Source organism: Cyprinus carpio, chromosome B2, assembly GCF_018340385.1.
Source record: "Cyprinus carpio isolate SPL01 chromosome B2, ASM1834038v1, whole genome shotgun sequence".
NCBI lineage: Eukaryota > Metazoa > Chordata > Actinopteri > Cypriniformes > Cyprinidae > Cyprinus > Cyprinus carpio.
The window spans coordinates 7,447,768-7,463,045 of NC_056598.1; the positions used below are offsets into that span (position 1 = coordinate 7,447,768).

Sequence of the window (15,278 nt, forward strand, 5' to 3'; positions counted from 1 at the left end):
TTCACACAATAAATAATGAAATAGATTATAGTTATTTCTTTGTTTAGATTGCAGGTAGTAATATATATATATATATATATATATATATATATATATATATATATATATATATATATATATATATATATATATATATATATATATTTAAACAGATTTTAATAGTGCTCGGGGACGAGAGTAAAACAACACGGTCTATATAATAAAAGGCATTTAAAAAAAGTAATAATAAATGATAAAGACAGCATAGATGTGACCTTCATATAACAAAAGAGAAAACACAAACATATCTGTAGTTGTAATGTTTGTCTCAGAAACATTTTCTGTGAACAAAAACAGTCAATGCCTTTCTTTTTTGTCACTATATGTAAAAGAAATTCCTCAAGGATCTCAAGCTTGATGAACCAAGGATGATAAATTTCAAACCCTGTCAAACCCTGAAGACAAAGAACATCTAATTTACTCTAGTGAATTTGCTTCCAAGACAAACACGTGTCCTGGACACCCAGAGTGTGCCTCATGTCCTTGAAGGCGTCTACGACAGCTGAATGCTTTCTGATGAGAGTATGTGTGCGTGTTCCTAAAGGAGATCAATTGTTTTTGTCTTGTATGCTGACACCAGCATTAATGTTTTAGAGCAAATTTTTAAGACACTGACAAAAACTTTTAAAACGATTTAATATAATTGTCATTCTACATTTGTTCCCGAATCTGTCCTACTAGAAACTAAAAGGCACAGACTGTGAAACGACCAGCTCAACTGGAATTCTGGAAGCTCATTCATTATCCTGTCCTCTTTCCTGGGTGCCGTTATCCTGACATAGTACGCTCAAACACACTCTCACACTCAAATATTTATGCTCAAACTGTATGAATTTTAAATAAAGCGTCACTCACCGTGCATTAATCGAACACTCTTTAGCACAAACTTAAAATACTTTTGCTAACACAGTGCTGAGAAGAGCACTTAAAGTGAATGAATTTGAACCATCTTCAGTGGATACTTCTTAGCAAAGATTTTATATAAGTGTTAATATGACATGGACAAAATGCTATTGTTATTTTTGCACGGATTTGTATGATTTGATTCAAATGAAAATGTATGTTTAATCTGACATGGCTCTAATTGACATGGTTGCAGCTATTTTATGAGTTGGGTTTTTTTAATGAATTTGTATGATTTAATGTACTGTATATGAAAATGTGTGTAATTTGACACGGTTCCAACAAGATCTCATAAAAAAATAAAAAAATGCAGCTATTTTCCAGTTGGTGATTTCATATGAATTTTACAAGTTGGTGATTTCATCTGAATTTGTACATTACACACACCACACCTGAAGTGTTTGAAGTACAGTACACTACAAGTGCACATTCAGTACAATTAAGCATGCTTGATTCTCACAAGGATAGTTTGACTAAACATTTATACAATCAGAAGATTGTCTGAAAAGCATAATGCCGGTGTTATTTAGAAAGAATGGAAAACATGTATATAAGTAACTTAGTCACTTACTTGGGAAGTCAAAACTCAGTATGGGCTTTGGTTTTCTTTGACCACGGGCAATATATTAAATGCAATGTTTGGCTAGCAGCCATTAGCCTGTAGCTCTTTACTGGTTACTAAATGGAGCTTAGCAGAGCTGAACACGTCCAGCACCTGGTTGGGAGAACTCATTGGGTGGAAAGGTTGCTGCTCATTCTGTGGTCATTAGCAATCACAGGGTGTTTGTCAAAATGACTAGGCGTCTCTCACTAATGTTTCTTAACAAGCACCCTCCATGAACTGGCTGTATCATTCTGTCCCCTCTTGACTGGCAGCTGGTGTGTGCTGCACTATGACAGCCATTGCATCATCTAGGTAGAAGCTGCACACTTGTTAAGAAGAGCCTTCCTCTCTCTATAAAATGCTATGTAGTGTTAGGATGACAGGTACGTCACATCACTCACCTGTGACTAATAAGAAGTGTGTGCTTGAGAGTTTGTATCACTCCGCTTTTCTGTGTTTGCCCATTCAAGACAGGCTGCGTGTATAGTGGCGAGGAATTTTCAGTGATTTTTCTGCAGCTTACATCATTATGCCAATAGGTGGCAACAAGTGGCTGTTTTTATGAGTGATTCAACCACTTTTCCTTGCTGCTTAACTGTTTCATTCCTTGCTGATCAGGATATTGTTTAATTTTTCACTGCAGGGCTGATATCAGAGGTCATAATACAAGTGCGTCACTAGTTGTCTTGTTATCATAAGTGTTTACATACAGTATGAGACGCGTGGGAGCATCAGAGAGGTCTCGGAATTCATCAAAAATATCTTAATTTGTGTTCTGAAGATGAACGAAGGTCTTACAGGTTTGGAACGACATGAGGGTGAGTGATTAATGACAGAATTAAAATTTTGGGGTGAACTATCCCTTTAAGTTTATGTTTAGAAATCATACGTTTCCATACAAATTCCATTGTTCAAATTCATATGAAATCATGAAATAGTTGTCTCAAAAGACTGGGTTGTAATCATTCAGGAACGAACCATAGATCTGCTATGGCTTTCATTTTTAACTGTTTGCATTGACAAAGAAAATAGCAAATTATTGTGTCTATAAAACTTTTTTGCAAGAATTGTAATTACTAGGCTACACTACAGTCAGTAACAGAACTAGAATTTGAATCAGAAGATGCAACTCACAATTAATTCGCCCACCACATAGTCTTTGAGCACTAGGATACAAATTGACGATCCTAATGATGGGACCCAGCATATTAAACTACTGCACCAATTCAATGCTTTATTAATAAGCTTCATGGGTGTAAATGCTCTAAGTGTACAGAGGTCGGAGGCAGAGACAACTGTCTGAAGCAAATGATCAGCAGTGGATTGTGGCTGTATGTGAATGTGTGTGAACGGTGGTGAGTTGTGGGTGGAGCCGCATGAGGTGAGGCCCTTGGCTGCTGTCACAGGCACATCAGAGCAAAACATCAATCAAGCCCTTTCATTAGAGGCTGTCTAGGTCTCTCAGCGCCTCCATCAGCAGATGAGCCCTCCATTATTGATCAAACCAAATACATCCAACAGCCCTTCTAGCACTATATATCCCAGCTTGGAAGTTTACAGCCAGCTCCAGAGGAGCAGAACTGACTTACATGGGTGTTATACACTGGACTACAAACAAATAAATGAATTAGTATACTAATCAACTCAAATAGGAAAAAGTATATAGGATTAAAAAAAATAGCTTAAAATTTACTGTCTTGTCCAATAGACTTATTGTAAATGTAATTCCTCACAAACTGAGGGACAAGTCAGAATTATTTAATGTGTTAACATAGAACGTCAGAGACTTCAGAGATTAGATACAGAAAGCAAAACATATTTTACTTCTGTAATCTAACATTTATGAGTAAAACTGAAGACTCAAAAGAAAAATCTAAGACCGGAACTGATCGTGAAATATGAAATAGTGTGAGATTTTAAGATGTAAAGTCACATGAGATATAAAGTCAGAGATATGAGAAATAATCACATTGTAAAATATACTGACACATTATGAAATATAAAAGTCACAAATATGAGAAACAAAATCATTTTGAGAGACAAAAAGATCACATTGTGAGATATAAAGTTGAAATACAAGAAATAAAGTCACATTGTGAAAAGTAATGAGAAATACAGTAGATATACAGTAGTCACATTGTGAGATTTAAAATTGCAAAATTGAGAAATAGTCACGAAAGTCATAATGTGATCATGTAAGATAATGATACATCACAAATACATCAAGTAACATCACATGGTGAGATATAAAGCCACACGGTGCAATGTAAAATCACAAATACTAGGAATAAAATCACTTCACAAGATATTAAGTCACAAATATGACCAATCACATAAAGTTGCAAATGCAGCAAATAAAGTAACATTGTGAGATACAAAGTCACAAATCCGACAAATAAAGTCACATATGAAGTTGCAAATATAACAAATAAAGTCAGATTGCAAGATATAAGTCACAGAGTCTTCACTAAATACTAAATTAGAGCCTTGTGGTTTGATGACAAAGGTTTAAAATGTAAATATGAATGACAAGAGCCCAAAAATTAAAACTGTTGAAATGGAGTAATTAGATTTTGTTTTTACAAAGACAAACTACATCACTGCTGAACAGTTCTTCAAGTCTAAGTGCTATGCACAAGCTTTGACATTCCATTGCTATTCAGATATTCAGAACAGAATAATAGCTTGCTGCATACTGCATAGTATGCACTGCAACTGCTGATATTTTTAATAGTGTAGAGTGGAAAGTTTAGGATGACATACTTCGGTCTTCAAAAGGGTTAGAGTAATGCAGGCAGACAGGAATAAATGCATTTAACTGACTTTACTGTCAGTGAATTTCAGCCCTCTCAGTGTGTCTGCCTTTGATCGTATAATAGTACGTGATACAGCACACATTATGCAATGGCATACATTTCATCCAGCAGTATGCTATGCTGTTTTCACATGACTTCATGTGTCCAGTTATTATCTAAGAATTAAATATCATGGCTGATATTTTTTCAGATTAATTTGTCACACTGGAAATGAAAAGTAAAAATGTTGTCCCACATAGTGTGCTTTGGTTGTATACTTTTTGGAACGTGGGGTAAAAAAGTACAAAGCTGTCACTGGGGCAGTGCCTTTTCAAAAGATACACTTTTGTACTTTTTTACCCATAGAGACTGTATATTAGATACATATTACTACCTAAAATGTATAATAGTACCTAAACGATACATATTTATACCTTTTGAAAGGGCACCATCACAGTGACAACTTCTGTACCTTTTTTTTTCTGAGAGTGCATGCATGCAGAAAATTTGCATATTATGCATATATGTGTGTGTGTGTGTGTGTGTGTGTGTGTGTGTGTGTGTGTGTGTTTGTGTGTGTGTGTACACTGCATAGATGGTAGAATAAAAATGCAGTGTGCTATAATGAACAGAGTATAGCATTCTAGAAGTATAAGGAGAATTTTGAGGGGTCCTTCTCATTTTTTCTTTCAAAACCGAGTTGTCATTAATTGCAATTCTAAAATCTTAATTTTAATAAAAAGTCTAGAAATAAACATCAATTTCCTTCTCTGAAATGACTCCGGATAAGACTGAGGTCTTCTTTCAAGCATCATTTCAAATGTTTCCTTCTGAGGTAAAGCAAACAGCTTTCTTAAGGGCTAAATGAGATGTTGTTGCTGAGCAACATGAAAACTTGAATAACAAGAAAGCAAAGGTAAAAAGGTTAAAGTGTTACTCATTATCTAATTCCAAGAAGGCATAATGAGGAGTTGAGGAGCACTTTGGGAATAAAGAACATAGGTGCTAAATGAAACTGTGAAAGTTGTTTAGAATAATCTGAATAATTGCAGTTTTATTTATTGTAAACTGCATTTTGCAATAAGAAATGTTTGAATATAATGTGCATTATCTATATACCTGTAAGCATTGATAATTTTATGACACATTTGTAAGAATGACTGCAAACACTAAAAGCAGATGTTCATATATAACACTTTATTCTATTTATTATAACGAAGAAAAAAAAATTATGTCGTTAACATTTTGCTTGTTACAAATTTGTTTATATTGTATTTTAAAATAATAATAATAATAAATTTTAATAGTTTGTAGTTAATATTTTGAGCATCTCAACATTATTGTAAAGGGAATTGCTGTCACCTAGTGGTGGCTCAAGAACAGTAGTAAAGGAATATACTCTATAATGTTATGTACATTGTAATATGTATAATATAACTTGTCCATAATATTTAGCTGAGTGATCCAAATTTGAATCCATGGTTAACATGTTGAGAGATGAGGAGGAGTTCAAAAGTTCAAAATTCAACCTGAAATACAAATTGAAAAACAATGATGTGTTGACAAATCATGTTGTGGACATTTTAAAGTATCCATATGCAATATTAGTGTACTTACAAGACATCCAGAAAATAAAGTTATTTATTGTGTTCAAAGAACATGAAGTCCTACAAGAGAAGAATAACAGCAGATTATTCACTTTGCTGAAGCACGCAAAGCTTTTTAGAGCAAGATTAAACAGATACAAACTCGTCCAACCAGTAATATGTTGACGTATAATAATAACTTATTTTTGCTTACTATGAGAAAACATGCTCCGAAAAGAGCAGCTTTGATCTTCACGTCCAGATCCATAGGAAAGGAGATACCAAAATTGTCTGCATCCGTGAAAGCTTCTCTCACCATACCTGTCCATTGTTTAGCGATTCTGCCCACTTTTGTTGATTCGTCCACGGACAAAACCTGTTTTGATGCAAAAAAATAACTATTTATCATCATGACAAATGTTTAGTGGTATGTAAAAGGATCACATGGTTTTATACTTTTATTACTAAGATTAAAGACAAAGTCAAATTATCAAACTGTCATCAATATTTTTGTATTGTATGTTTCGTACATCAAAGTTCACATCAGCGCAACATCTGCATGAACAGAATGGCCCCAAAATCTTCAGAACTGCTTCTTTCTTCTCATTCAGTATGGTATACTTGGGAAGGAAAGGATGCCAATTCTGGATCACATATCCAATCGGGCTGCCCGGTGGAGACTGGATTTCGAGCTAAGAGGAAGGCGGTGATTTTAGTTGAGGCATAATTATTCTTGAAATAAAGCAGATCTGTATAATTATTCACAGGTTATAGGTTGCATTTAAGCTGTTAATTCAATCACAAGCATGACAATGATGGTGGCTTTGCTGAATACCCATCATGCAACACATCATTCGCAACAGTACAGTACATTGAAGTTGATTTGAAAGCCTGACATGCATAGTCTAGGTGTTTATTTAGCAATGGTCTAAAATATTAATAGGGTCAACGACATCTAAGAGTGTCCATGAGTGTCCAAAAATCTTAAGTTAGAATTTGAATTGAATCATGAATTATTAATAATATCATAAAATCAAAATATTACATTTTACAAGTCGCACCACATGACATTTTACAACCTCGACTAACCTTGCATTTTCATGAAAAGGTCAAATTATCTGATATTTCAGGAAACTTATAGAACTTGGCACACAGCCATTAAATACTTAAATACTAAATTATTTACTAGAGTTTTATTTTCAATAACTTCATTCTTGTAATAAGGCTTTCTTTCTTCAGTTGTTTCACTGATATATTGTATCACTTTTTTATGCATTCCAAAAAGTAATTAACTTAAATTTAGCTCATAAATTAAAACCATGCTCATCATATTTGAGTCAATATACAATCTGGGTATTGCTTCAAAGAAATGAATAATTTGTCACAAAACATTGAGGGAAAACATATATAATAGTATAAACAGGGATCTGGGTCCAAACACAGGTTTATTCCACCAAAATGCAGCCACAGTCCAAGCAAAACAGAAACAGATTAAACAAGATCTGAAAAACAACTCAGACAAGGACAGGACCGGGATACAAATATGGCAACAGAAGGTGCTTGCATCCATAACCTAACAAAGTTAGCCAGACAGAGTAGCGGCAGTGTGGTGTATAAATAGTGTAATAAGTGACAGGTATGTGGAATTTGGGGAAAAGAGGACAGGAGATTGCGACCTCTGGTGGTGAGAGAGAGAGAGACGCAGGGCCCGGACTCTTAACATAATTAAAATAATTGAATGCAAATTTAAGATCCAATAGGAGAATTTCTTCAAAAACATCAAAAAATCTTAGCAATCCGAACTTTTGTACAGTAGTTTGCGTATGGATTGTATTCATCCAAAGCATTTTTTTTTTCTACACAAACAGCACAATGATTATAGTTCATTCATCTACAATCTATATTAATCTAGTTTGAATCTACAATATTTCACCAACCAGCTTATATCTTTTAACAGTGATGCCTTAAAGTCAAATTAAAGACTTGAATAAAAGCAAAAGTTATGACACAGAATGTAACTTCATGAACCAAAATCTGTATTACCTCTTGCAGGCAACAGGGGAAACAGCAGCTTCCACACTTCAAAGGACGAGTGAGTGTCATCACTTCCTGTCCCATGTTATCCTGAACATGGAGGACGAATGACCGCAGTGGTCCACAGAACTGTCTATTACAGCAGTCGTTTTCCTCAGCCACAAAGAACACTTGTTGCCCCATACTGTTCTTCACTGTGTACTTATTATTGGTCTCCCAGCCCAATATAACTTTGATATGACAAAATAGAACAAAAATATAAAAGTAAGATCCATGTTTTTTGTCAAGTTTTGTGCGACTTATTATATATATAATTATATCGACTTTATTTAACAATTTGTCTCCTCTGTGTCTCTCTGCATCACTGTAGCGCCATTTTGGAGAACATGCGCTGAACTCAAACTGCGTACACTCTTCTGTGTCAGCCGTGACACAAGGATACGTTTCCTACATGTATTTACGCTTTGATTTGAACGAAAACAGTGCATCTGTGCAGCGGCTGACACAGAATAGCGTACGCAGTTTGAGTTGAACGGATGTTCTCCATAATTGCTCTACGGTGATGCGGAGAGACACAGAGGATACAAATTTTTGAATAAAGTCGTTATTTTTGTTTTCTTCGCGTACAAAAAGTATTCTCGTCGCTTGAGAAAATTCAGATTGAACCACTGATGGCAGATGGACTACTCTGACAATGTCTTACATACTTTTCTGGACCTTGACAGTGCAATTTACTTGGCAGTCAATAGGATAGTGACAAGCCTACCGGTTTTCATCCAAAATATCTTAAATTGTGTTCTGAAGACAAACAAAGCTTTTATGGGTTTGGAACGACATGGGGGTAAGTGATTAATGACAAAATTTTCATTTTGGGGTGGAGTATCCCTTTAATCTCAACACATGCAAAATATTTATAATAATATCGGTGAAAAAAACTAAAAACTAAAACAAACATCACAACATTACCTTCTGCCAGCTCAACTTTCTGCTGTACAAGAAGTTGATCAATCTGTGTTGGTAAAAGGAAATATATGATAAAAAAAAAAAACATCTTTAGACTTTGGATGGCATGATAATCATGTTCAAAGTGTTTCCAAAGTATTTCACATTCTTTCAAGAAGTGGGACATTTGTTGTGGCATTTCAAATCCCAGAAATCCAACACAGCCCAAGTCACCATTTCCTGAGAAGATACTATCTCATCTCGCAAAAAAAAAAAAAAAAAAAAAAAAAGATTCCATCACTGCCTACAGTGGTATACAGAGCTGTTCATATGCAGCAGTAAAGCTCTACCTGGGTCAGGTACTCCAGTCCTGGTGGGCAGCCAGCGGGTCTTTGTGGAACTGGCATCACAGGCACTTGACCTTTCAAAAGGAAGAAAATGATGCAGGAGTATCTAGAAAAGTGAGGATTGTGTAAATTCCAAATTTCCTTAGATTTCCTTACCTTGGCCTGGTATGACTGGTCCCTGGTTATAAGGAGGGGCGGGATTAATTGCATTTTTCTGTGGTTGGAGGTCAGTTGGGTAACCTGGTTTAAAGAGTATCAAAGAACATCAATTGACATTGTTCTCACTGTCATGTGAAAGCCAAGGTGTTTCTTTGAGTTACATACTGTATAACAGCAATTGTGCTGTCAGGATCAGGTTGCTGATGATAAGGTTTTGACACACTCACCATTATTTGTTGCCATGATGGAAGGCTGCAAATTACACTCTGCAAACATGCAAACCAGAAAAGCAAGTTAAGCAAATATTTTCCTGTATGTTTTTTCTAGGCTTTGTAGGGAATGGAATTTCAGCAGCCTAGATTTTCATAACCAGTGAATCCTCAAAACAAACAGGATGGACATTAATACACAATATTCCGGTTGGGAACACCTGGGAATTGACCAGGAAATAACCGGGAAGTTGGACTGCAGGTACAGAATGCAAATCATTATCACACGTAGTCTTCCTAAACACATTTTAGGAAAATTCACTAGAATACTAGAGGTTTGTAACATTAGTTATTATACCACGTTTATAATTGTAATAATTGATATAAACTGCAGCTTTTGTACTTAAAGTAACCAGTACACCATACTGCATTCATAACAAAAATACACAGGAAAAAAAGTAAATTCACACTTTTAGATTCATTTAACATATTTTGAAGACATTTAAGGAGACCAAATATTACCAAATAAACAATCAGTCAGTTATTTAGATAATTAATAATTGGATTACTCCGTGAGCCACATCATTATATAGATTACATACAAAAACACAAATTGTTAATGATTACCAAACAAACAAATAAATAATATATTAATATGTACTACTTTCCACTACTAGGCTGTCAGTATTCGTACTAAACAGTTTTAGTAAAGAAATAGGCTATAATGCATAAATTAATAAATATGACATAATCCTGTATATCATGATAATTTTTATGAATCCAGAGGGTTTAGAAACTAGGCTTATACTGTAATGTAAACATGCAATTGTTACTCTAAGGATCTATTTCTAGCTGATTTCTATGCTACTTCGTTTATGTATAACAAAATCCGACTTATTCAGTCTTAGTTTTGACGTTACATGTTAACTGACAAAACGTTTTTAGTGTAGGCCTATGTTTCATTTATTTAATATGCTAACAACTCACCTGTTACTTGTTCAAAGTGAAGTGCTGTGGATATCGATGCCGTAGATCTTCAGTTTTAGTCCTTTACTTAAATTTAGTTTACTAAATTCCGCTCGGGGAGAGGCCGGTTCTGTTTTATATATTATTAATGTTATTTCAGAGGGCGACAGTAACATGAAGCTGTTTTCTCTTCGCTCTTTATCTCCCTCACACACTTTACATGAGTTTCCTTCCCGGGAAACAATCTGCTTTTGCTCACGAACACACCCCTTACAAAAAAACGAACGAGACGAGGTGTGGGTGGGGGTTCATCTTATTGTGATTTTTTTCTTTCTTTCTTTTTTTTTTTTTTTTTTTCTGTGAAGACCGATGTGTCAGTAGGTTACTTCGAATGACTCGTCTGGCTTTTAGACAGAAGTGTCTCCATGGATATAGACAGTTATTTATATGTATGGAAATTGTCAACATTTAGGCCAACGTTTTCGAAACCGATTACGCTTTTCTTTCAGGTGTATTTAAAGCTTCTGCTTCTACCTATTCAGAAACCATGTCAGTACATTTCTCAGCTTTTTTTATCATTCGATGTTTCATTTCCTTTTTTTTTTTTGCATGTTTAGAAATTAGATCAGCCTTGACGTGCAATCTCACAATCCACCCATAAATGACAGGAAACAGCTTATTCAAACAACACACAGTGGAATACAAAGTTTAGGCAAAGGTTTATACTTTAAAAAGACAGAAATTAATGGCTTTTTACCCCCTTAAGTATCGCCTTGTATTTACATAAAACTCTTTATTTTAAAAAGGTTTAATTATTTAAAAACATTTATCTCTAAAAGTTATTTCACACACACACACACACACACAGACACACACACAATCAAGATATTATTTCAAGAAAACCATAGTGATTTACCAGAGGCAACTTGGTTTCTCACATCAGGGAGGACTGCACAATTTGGTTCATCTTTACAACTGGTTCTCTAAGAGTTTTATTACCATAGAAAATATTACTTCATATTATAACATGGTATCAATCATAAACAAGTACCAATAAGATCGATGTGTGTAGTGTTGAAGTATTGCTTCTTGTTTCAAGTACCCTAAAATCAAATGTTTGTCTATATATATGTATGTATATATATATATATATATATATATATATATATATATATATATATATATATATATATATATATATATGTATAAAATATATATATGTGTGTATGTATATATGTATATTCTTGTTGTCAAACGATTGATCACATCCAAAATAAAAGTTTTTTTTATTTGCATAATACATTAATGTGTACTGTGTTTATTTATTATTTATATAAAAATACACACATACAGTATATATTTTAAAAATATTTACATGGATATACATTTATATTATCATATTTTTATTATATATATATATATATATATATATATATATATATATATATATATATATATATATATATATATATATAAATATTTAATATATAAACATAACATGTTTCTTAAATATATACATGCATTTGTTTGTATTTATATACATAATAAATATGCATAGTATGCGCACATATATTAATTAAACAAAAACTTTTATTTTGAATGTGATTTCGTTTGACATATATAAATTTACATTCATAGCCTGAATCTGATGTCTAAAAGTTATATATTTTCAGTCAAAAGTATAAACACAAAGGTGAAGTTATTCATTTCTGACAAACATGTTAATGTGTGACAAAAACCCACAAATGCATCAAATTACATTCACAGAATCACAATAACAAACACAAACTTGCAATGTAACATCATACGTACTTTTGCACTCGAATCCAGTTTGTGGTACAAACACAGAGCAGCACTTTCACATGTAGTATCTTTTGTTATACATCTGTTGCAAAGCTAACTTGTGCCCTTGTAAGTATAAGAAAGACTGGGGGTCGAGCAGAAGGGAATGTGTGACTTAAAATAGCACACGGATAAAGTGAGACCTTCAGAAAGGCACAGGACACACAATGTCATGAACTATAGTAAATCTAAAAACAGAATGGCACAGTTGAAGAATTTTCTAAATAAGAATTTATCTTGAATTCTTTAAATGTGTCATCCTGCTTTTTAGATTCATGGTCATTGTAAATCCTTAAATCAACATTTTATGGATTAGTTAAACATTAACTTGCTCTAGATGGCTGACGTTATATTTACAGCAGGTTTATGGTGACACCTTTCTTTATTTAAAAAAAAATTATAATAATAAAGAGGGGTGGAGTGACAAGAAGAAATGTGTGTGAAAAAGTTTATACTTCTGTTATGAAACTGAAAGAATTATTAGTTAGGTGAGATAAGTGGATGTTTTATACTGTGTTTTAATGAAAATATATGTCTATGACCCACTCAATCTTTAGTTATGATACTTAGTTTAAAGATAAAACTGTACAGCATTTGTATTTAAAAATAAAAAATAAAAAGAATATATATATATTCTCCAGGATGGTTTCACTCTTGTTTTTGAGTGTGCTCAAAATACATGAAATCCTGTATATTCAAAATAAAAATAAAAAAGACAAAAGACAAAAGTTAATTAATGTAATTAGGAATTATGTAAATATATATTATATTCAGTTACAGCCTAAATAAGGTTTTGAGCATAAATGTGTTTCATTGCACCATGGTTAATTTACTATTAGCACTAAATACACTCTTAAAATTTGATAGGAAAGCTAATAAATAATGTAAAAAAAAAAACTGATTAATGAAGAGTACCTATTACTTACAATAAGAAAGCAGGCTCCTAATATAACTGCTTTTATTTTCACATCCAAATCCATTGGAAATTGTAAGCCAAAGTTGTCTGCATCAGTAAACGCTTCTGCTTCAAATCCTGTCCACTGTTTACTAATCCGACCAATCACTGAGGACTCATCCAGTGACATCACCTGCCATCAAATAAGCATGTTGCATGACTGTTAGATTGATGATCAGTTAGACACATTAAATGGTGTAGAATTTAATTTATAAATCAGTTGAACTTCATTCTGCAAGCACAAAATATGACATTCACAAAATTATCTCATTCACAGCAAAATAGTTAACATGTTATACAAACCAGATTCCAAAAAAGTTGGGACACTGTACAAATTGTCAGTAAAAAAGGAATAGAATAATTTACTAATCTCATAAACTTATATTTTATTCACAATAGAATATAGATAACATATCAAATGTTGAAAGTGAGACATTTTGAAATGTCATGCCAAATATTGGCTCATTTTGGATTTCATGAGAGCTACACATTCCAAAAAAGTTGGGACAGGTAGCAATAAGAGGCCGGAAAATGTACATATAAGGAACAGCTGGAGGACCAGTTTGCAACTTATTAGGTCAACTGGCAACATGATTGGGTATAAAAAGAGCCTCTCAGAATGGCAGTGTCTCTCAGAACTCAAGATGGGCAGAGGGTCACCAATTCCCCCAATGCTGCGGCAAAAAATAGTGAAGCAATATCAGAAAGGAGTTTCTCAGAGAAAAATTGCTAAGAGTTTGAAGTTATCATCATCTACAGTGCATAATATCATCCAAAGATTCAGAGTATCTGGAACAATCTCTGTGCGCAAGGGTCATGGCCAGAAAACCATACTGGATGCCCGCGATCTTCAGGCCCTTAGACGGCACTGCATCACATACAGGAATGCTACTGTAATGGAAATCACAACATGGGCTCAGGAATACTTCCAGAAAACATTGTCGGCGAACACAATCCACTGTGCCATTCGCCGTTGCCGGCTAAAACTCTATAGGTCAAAAAAGAAGCCATATCTAAACATGATCCAGAAGCGGAGGCGTTTTCTCTGGGCCAAGGCTCATTTAAAATGGTCTGTGGCAAAGTGGAAAACTATTCTGAGGTCAGACGAATCAAAATTTGAAGTTCTTTTTGGAAAACTGGGACGCCATGTCATCCGGACTAAAGAGGACAAGGACAACCCAAGTTGTTATCAGCGCTCAGTTCAGAAGCCTGCATCTCTGATGGTATGGGGTTGCATGAGTGTGTATGGCATGGACAGCGTACACATCTGGAAAGGCACCATCAATGCTGAAAGGTATATCCAAGTTCTAGAACAACATATGCTCCCATCCAGACGTCGTCTCTTTCAGGGAAGACCTTGCATTTTCCAACATGACAATGCCAGGCCACATACTGCATCAATTACAACATCATGGCTGCATAGAAGAAGGATCCGGGTACTGAAATGGCCAGCCTGCAGTCAAGATCTTTCATCCATCAAAAACATTTGGCGCATCATAAAGAGGAAGATGCGACAAAGAAGACCTAAGACAGTAGAGCAACTAGAAGCCTGTATTAGACAAGAATGGGACAACATTCCTATTCCTAAACTTGAGCAACTTGTCCCCTCAGTCCCCAGACGTTTGCAGACTGTTATAAAAAGAAGAGGGGATGCCACACAGTGGTAAACATGGCCTTGTCCCAACTTTTTTTGAGATGTGTTGATGCCATGAAATTTAAAATCAACTTATTTTTCCCTTAAAATGATACATTTTCTCAGTTTAAACGTTTGATATGTCATGTATGCTGTACTCTGAATAAAATATTGAAATTTGAAACTTCCACATCATTGCATTCTGTTTTTATTCACAATTTGTACAGTGTCCCAACTATATATATATATATATATATATATATA

At 34.1% G+C, this 15,278-nt stretch overlaps 2 protein-coding genes across 4 annotated transcripts in view; both read right to left on the minus strand.

The window, feature by feature from the left end:
• Positions 1-5,521: 5,521 nt before the first annotated feature.
• On the minus strand, positions 5,522-12,559 carry LOC109049735 (phospholipid scramblase 1-like). Of its 3 annotated transcripts, XM_042717929.1 has the most exons (11): positions 12,397-12,508; positions 11,501-11,567; positions 9,637-9,675; positions 9,407-9,490; positions 9,254-9,324; positions 8,928-8,970; positions 7,971-8,191; positions 6,458-6,619; positions 6,142-6,303; positions 5,959-6,008; positions 5,522-5,870 (listed from the first exon to the last, which is right to left on the minus strand). In XM_042717929.1, the coding sequence occupies exons 3-10, from the start codon at positions 9,650-9,652 to the stop codon at positions 5,979-5,981; spliced, it is 789 nt and encodes a 262-aa protein (XP_042573863.1). In that variant the 5' UTR covers positions 9,653-9,675; positions 11,501-11,567; positions 12,397-12,508; the 3' UTR covers positions 5,522-5,870; positions 5,959-5,978. The 3 variants fall into 3 exon arrangements, with proteins under 3 accessions (XP_042573863.1, XP_042573862.1, XP_042573861.1); XM_042717928.1 differs by lacking the exon at positions 11,501-11,567 and having other exon boundaries at positions 12,397-12,559; XM_042717927.1 differs by lacking the exons at positions 11,501-11,567; positions 12,397-12,508 and adding an exon at positions 10,606-10,873.
• Positions 12,560-13,074: 515 nt separating this feature from the next.
• LOC109050133 (phospholipid scramblase 2-like) overlaps positions 13,075-15,278 on the minus strand; it is a 17,783-nt gene continuing 15,579 nt past the window's right edge. The window contains exons 10-11 of the mRNA XM_042719346.1: positions 13,353-13,514; positions 13,075-13,113 (exon numbers count right to left, since the gene is read on the minus strand). Coding sequence (XP_042575280.1) covers positions 13,075-13,113; positions 13,353-13,514 — 201 coding nt within the window. The remainder of the gene's footprint in view (positions 13,114-13,352; positions 13,515-15,278) is intronic.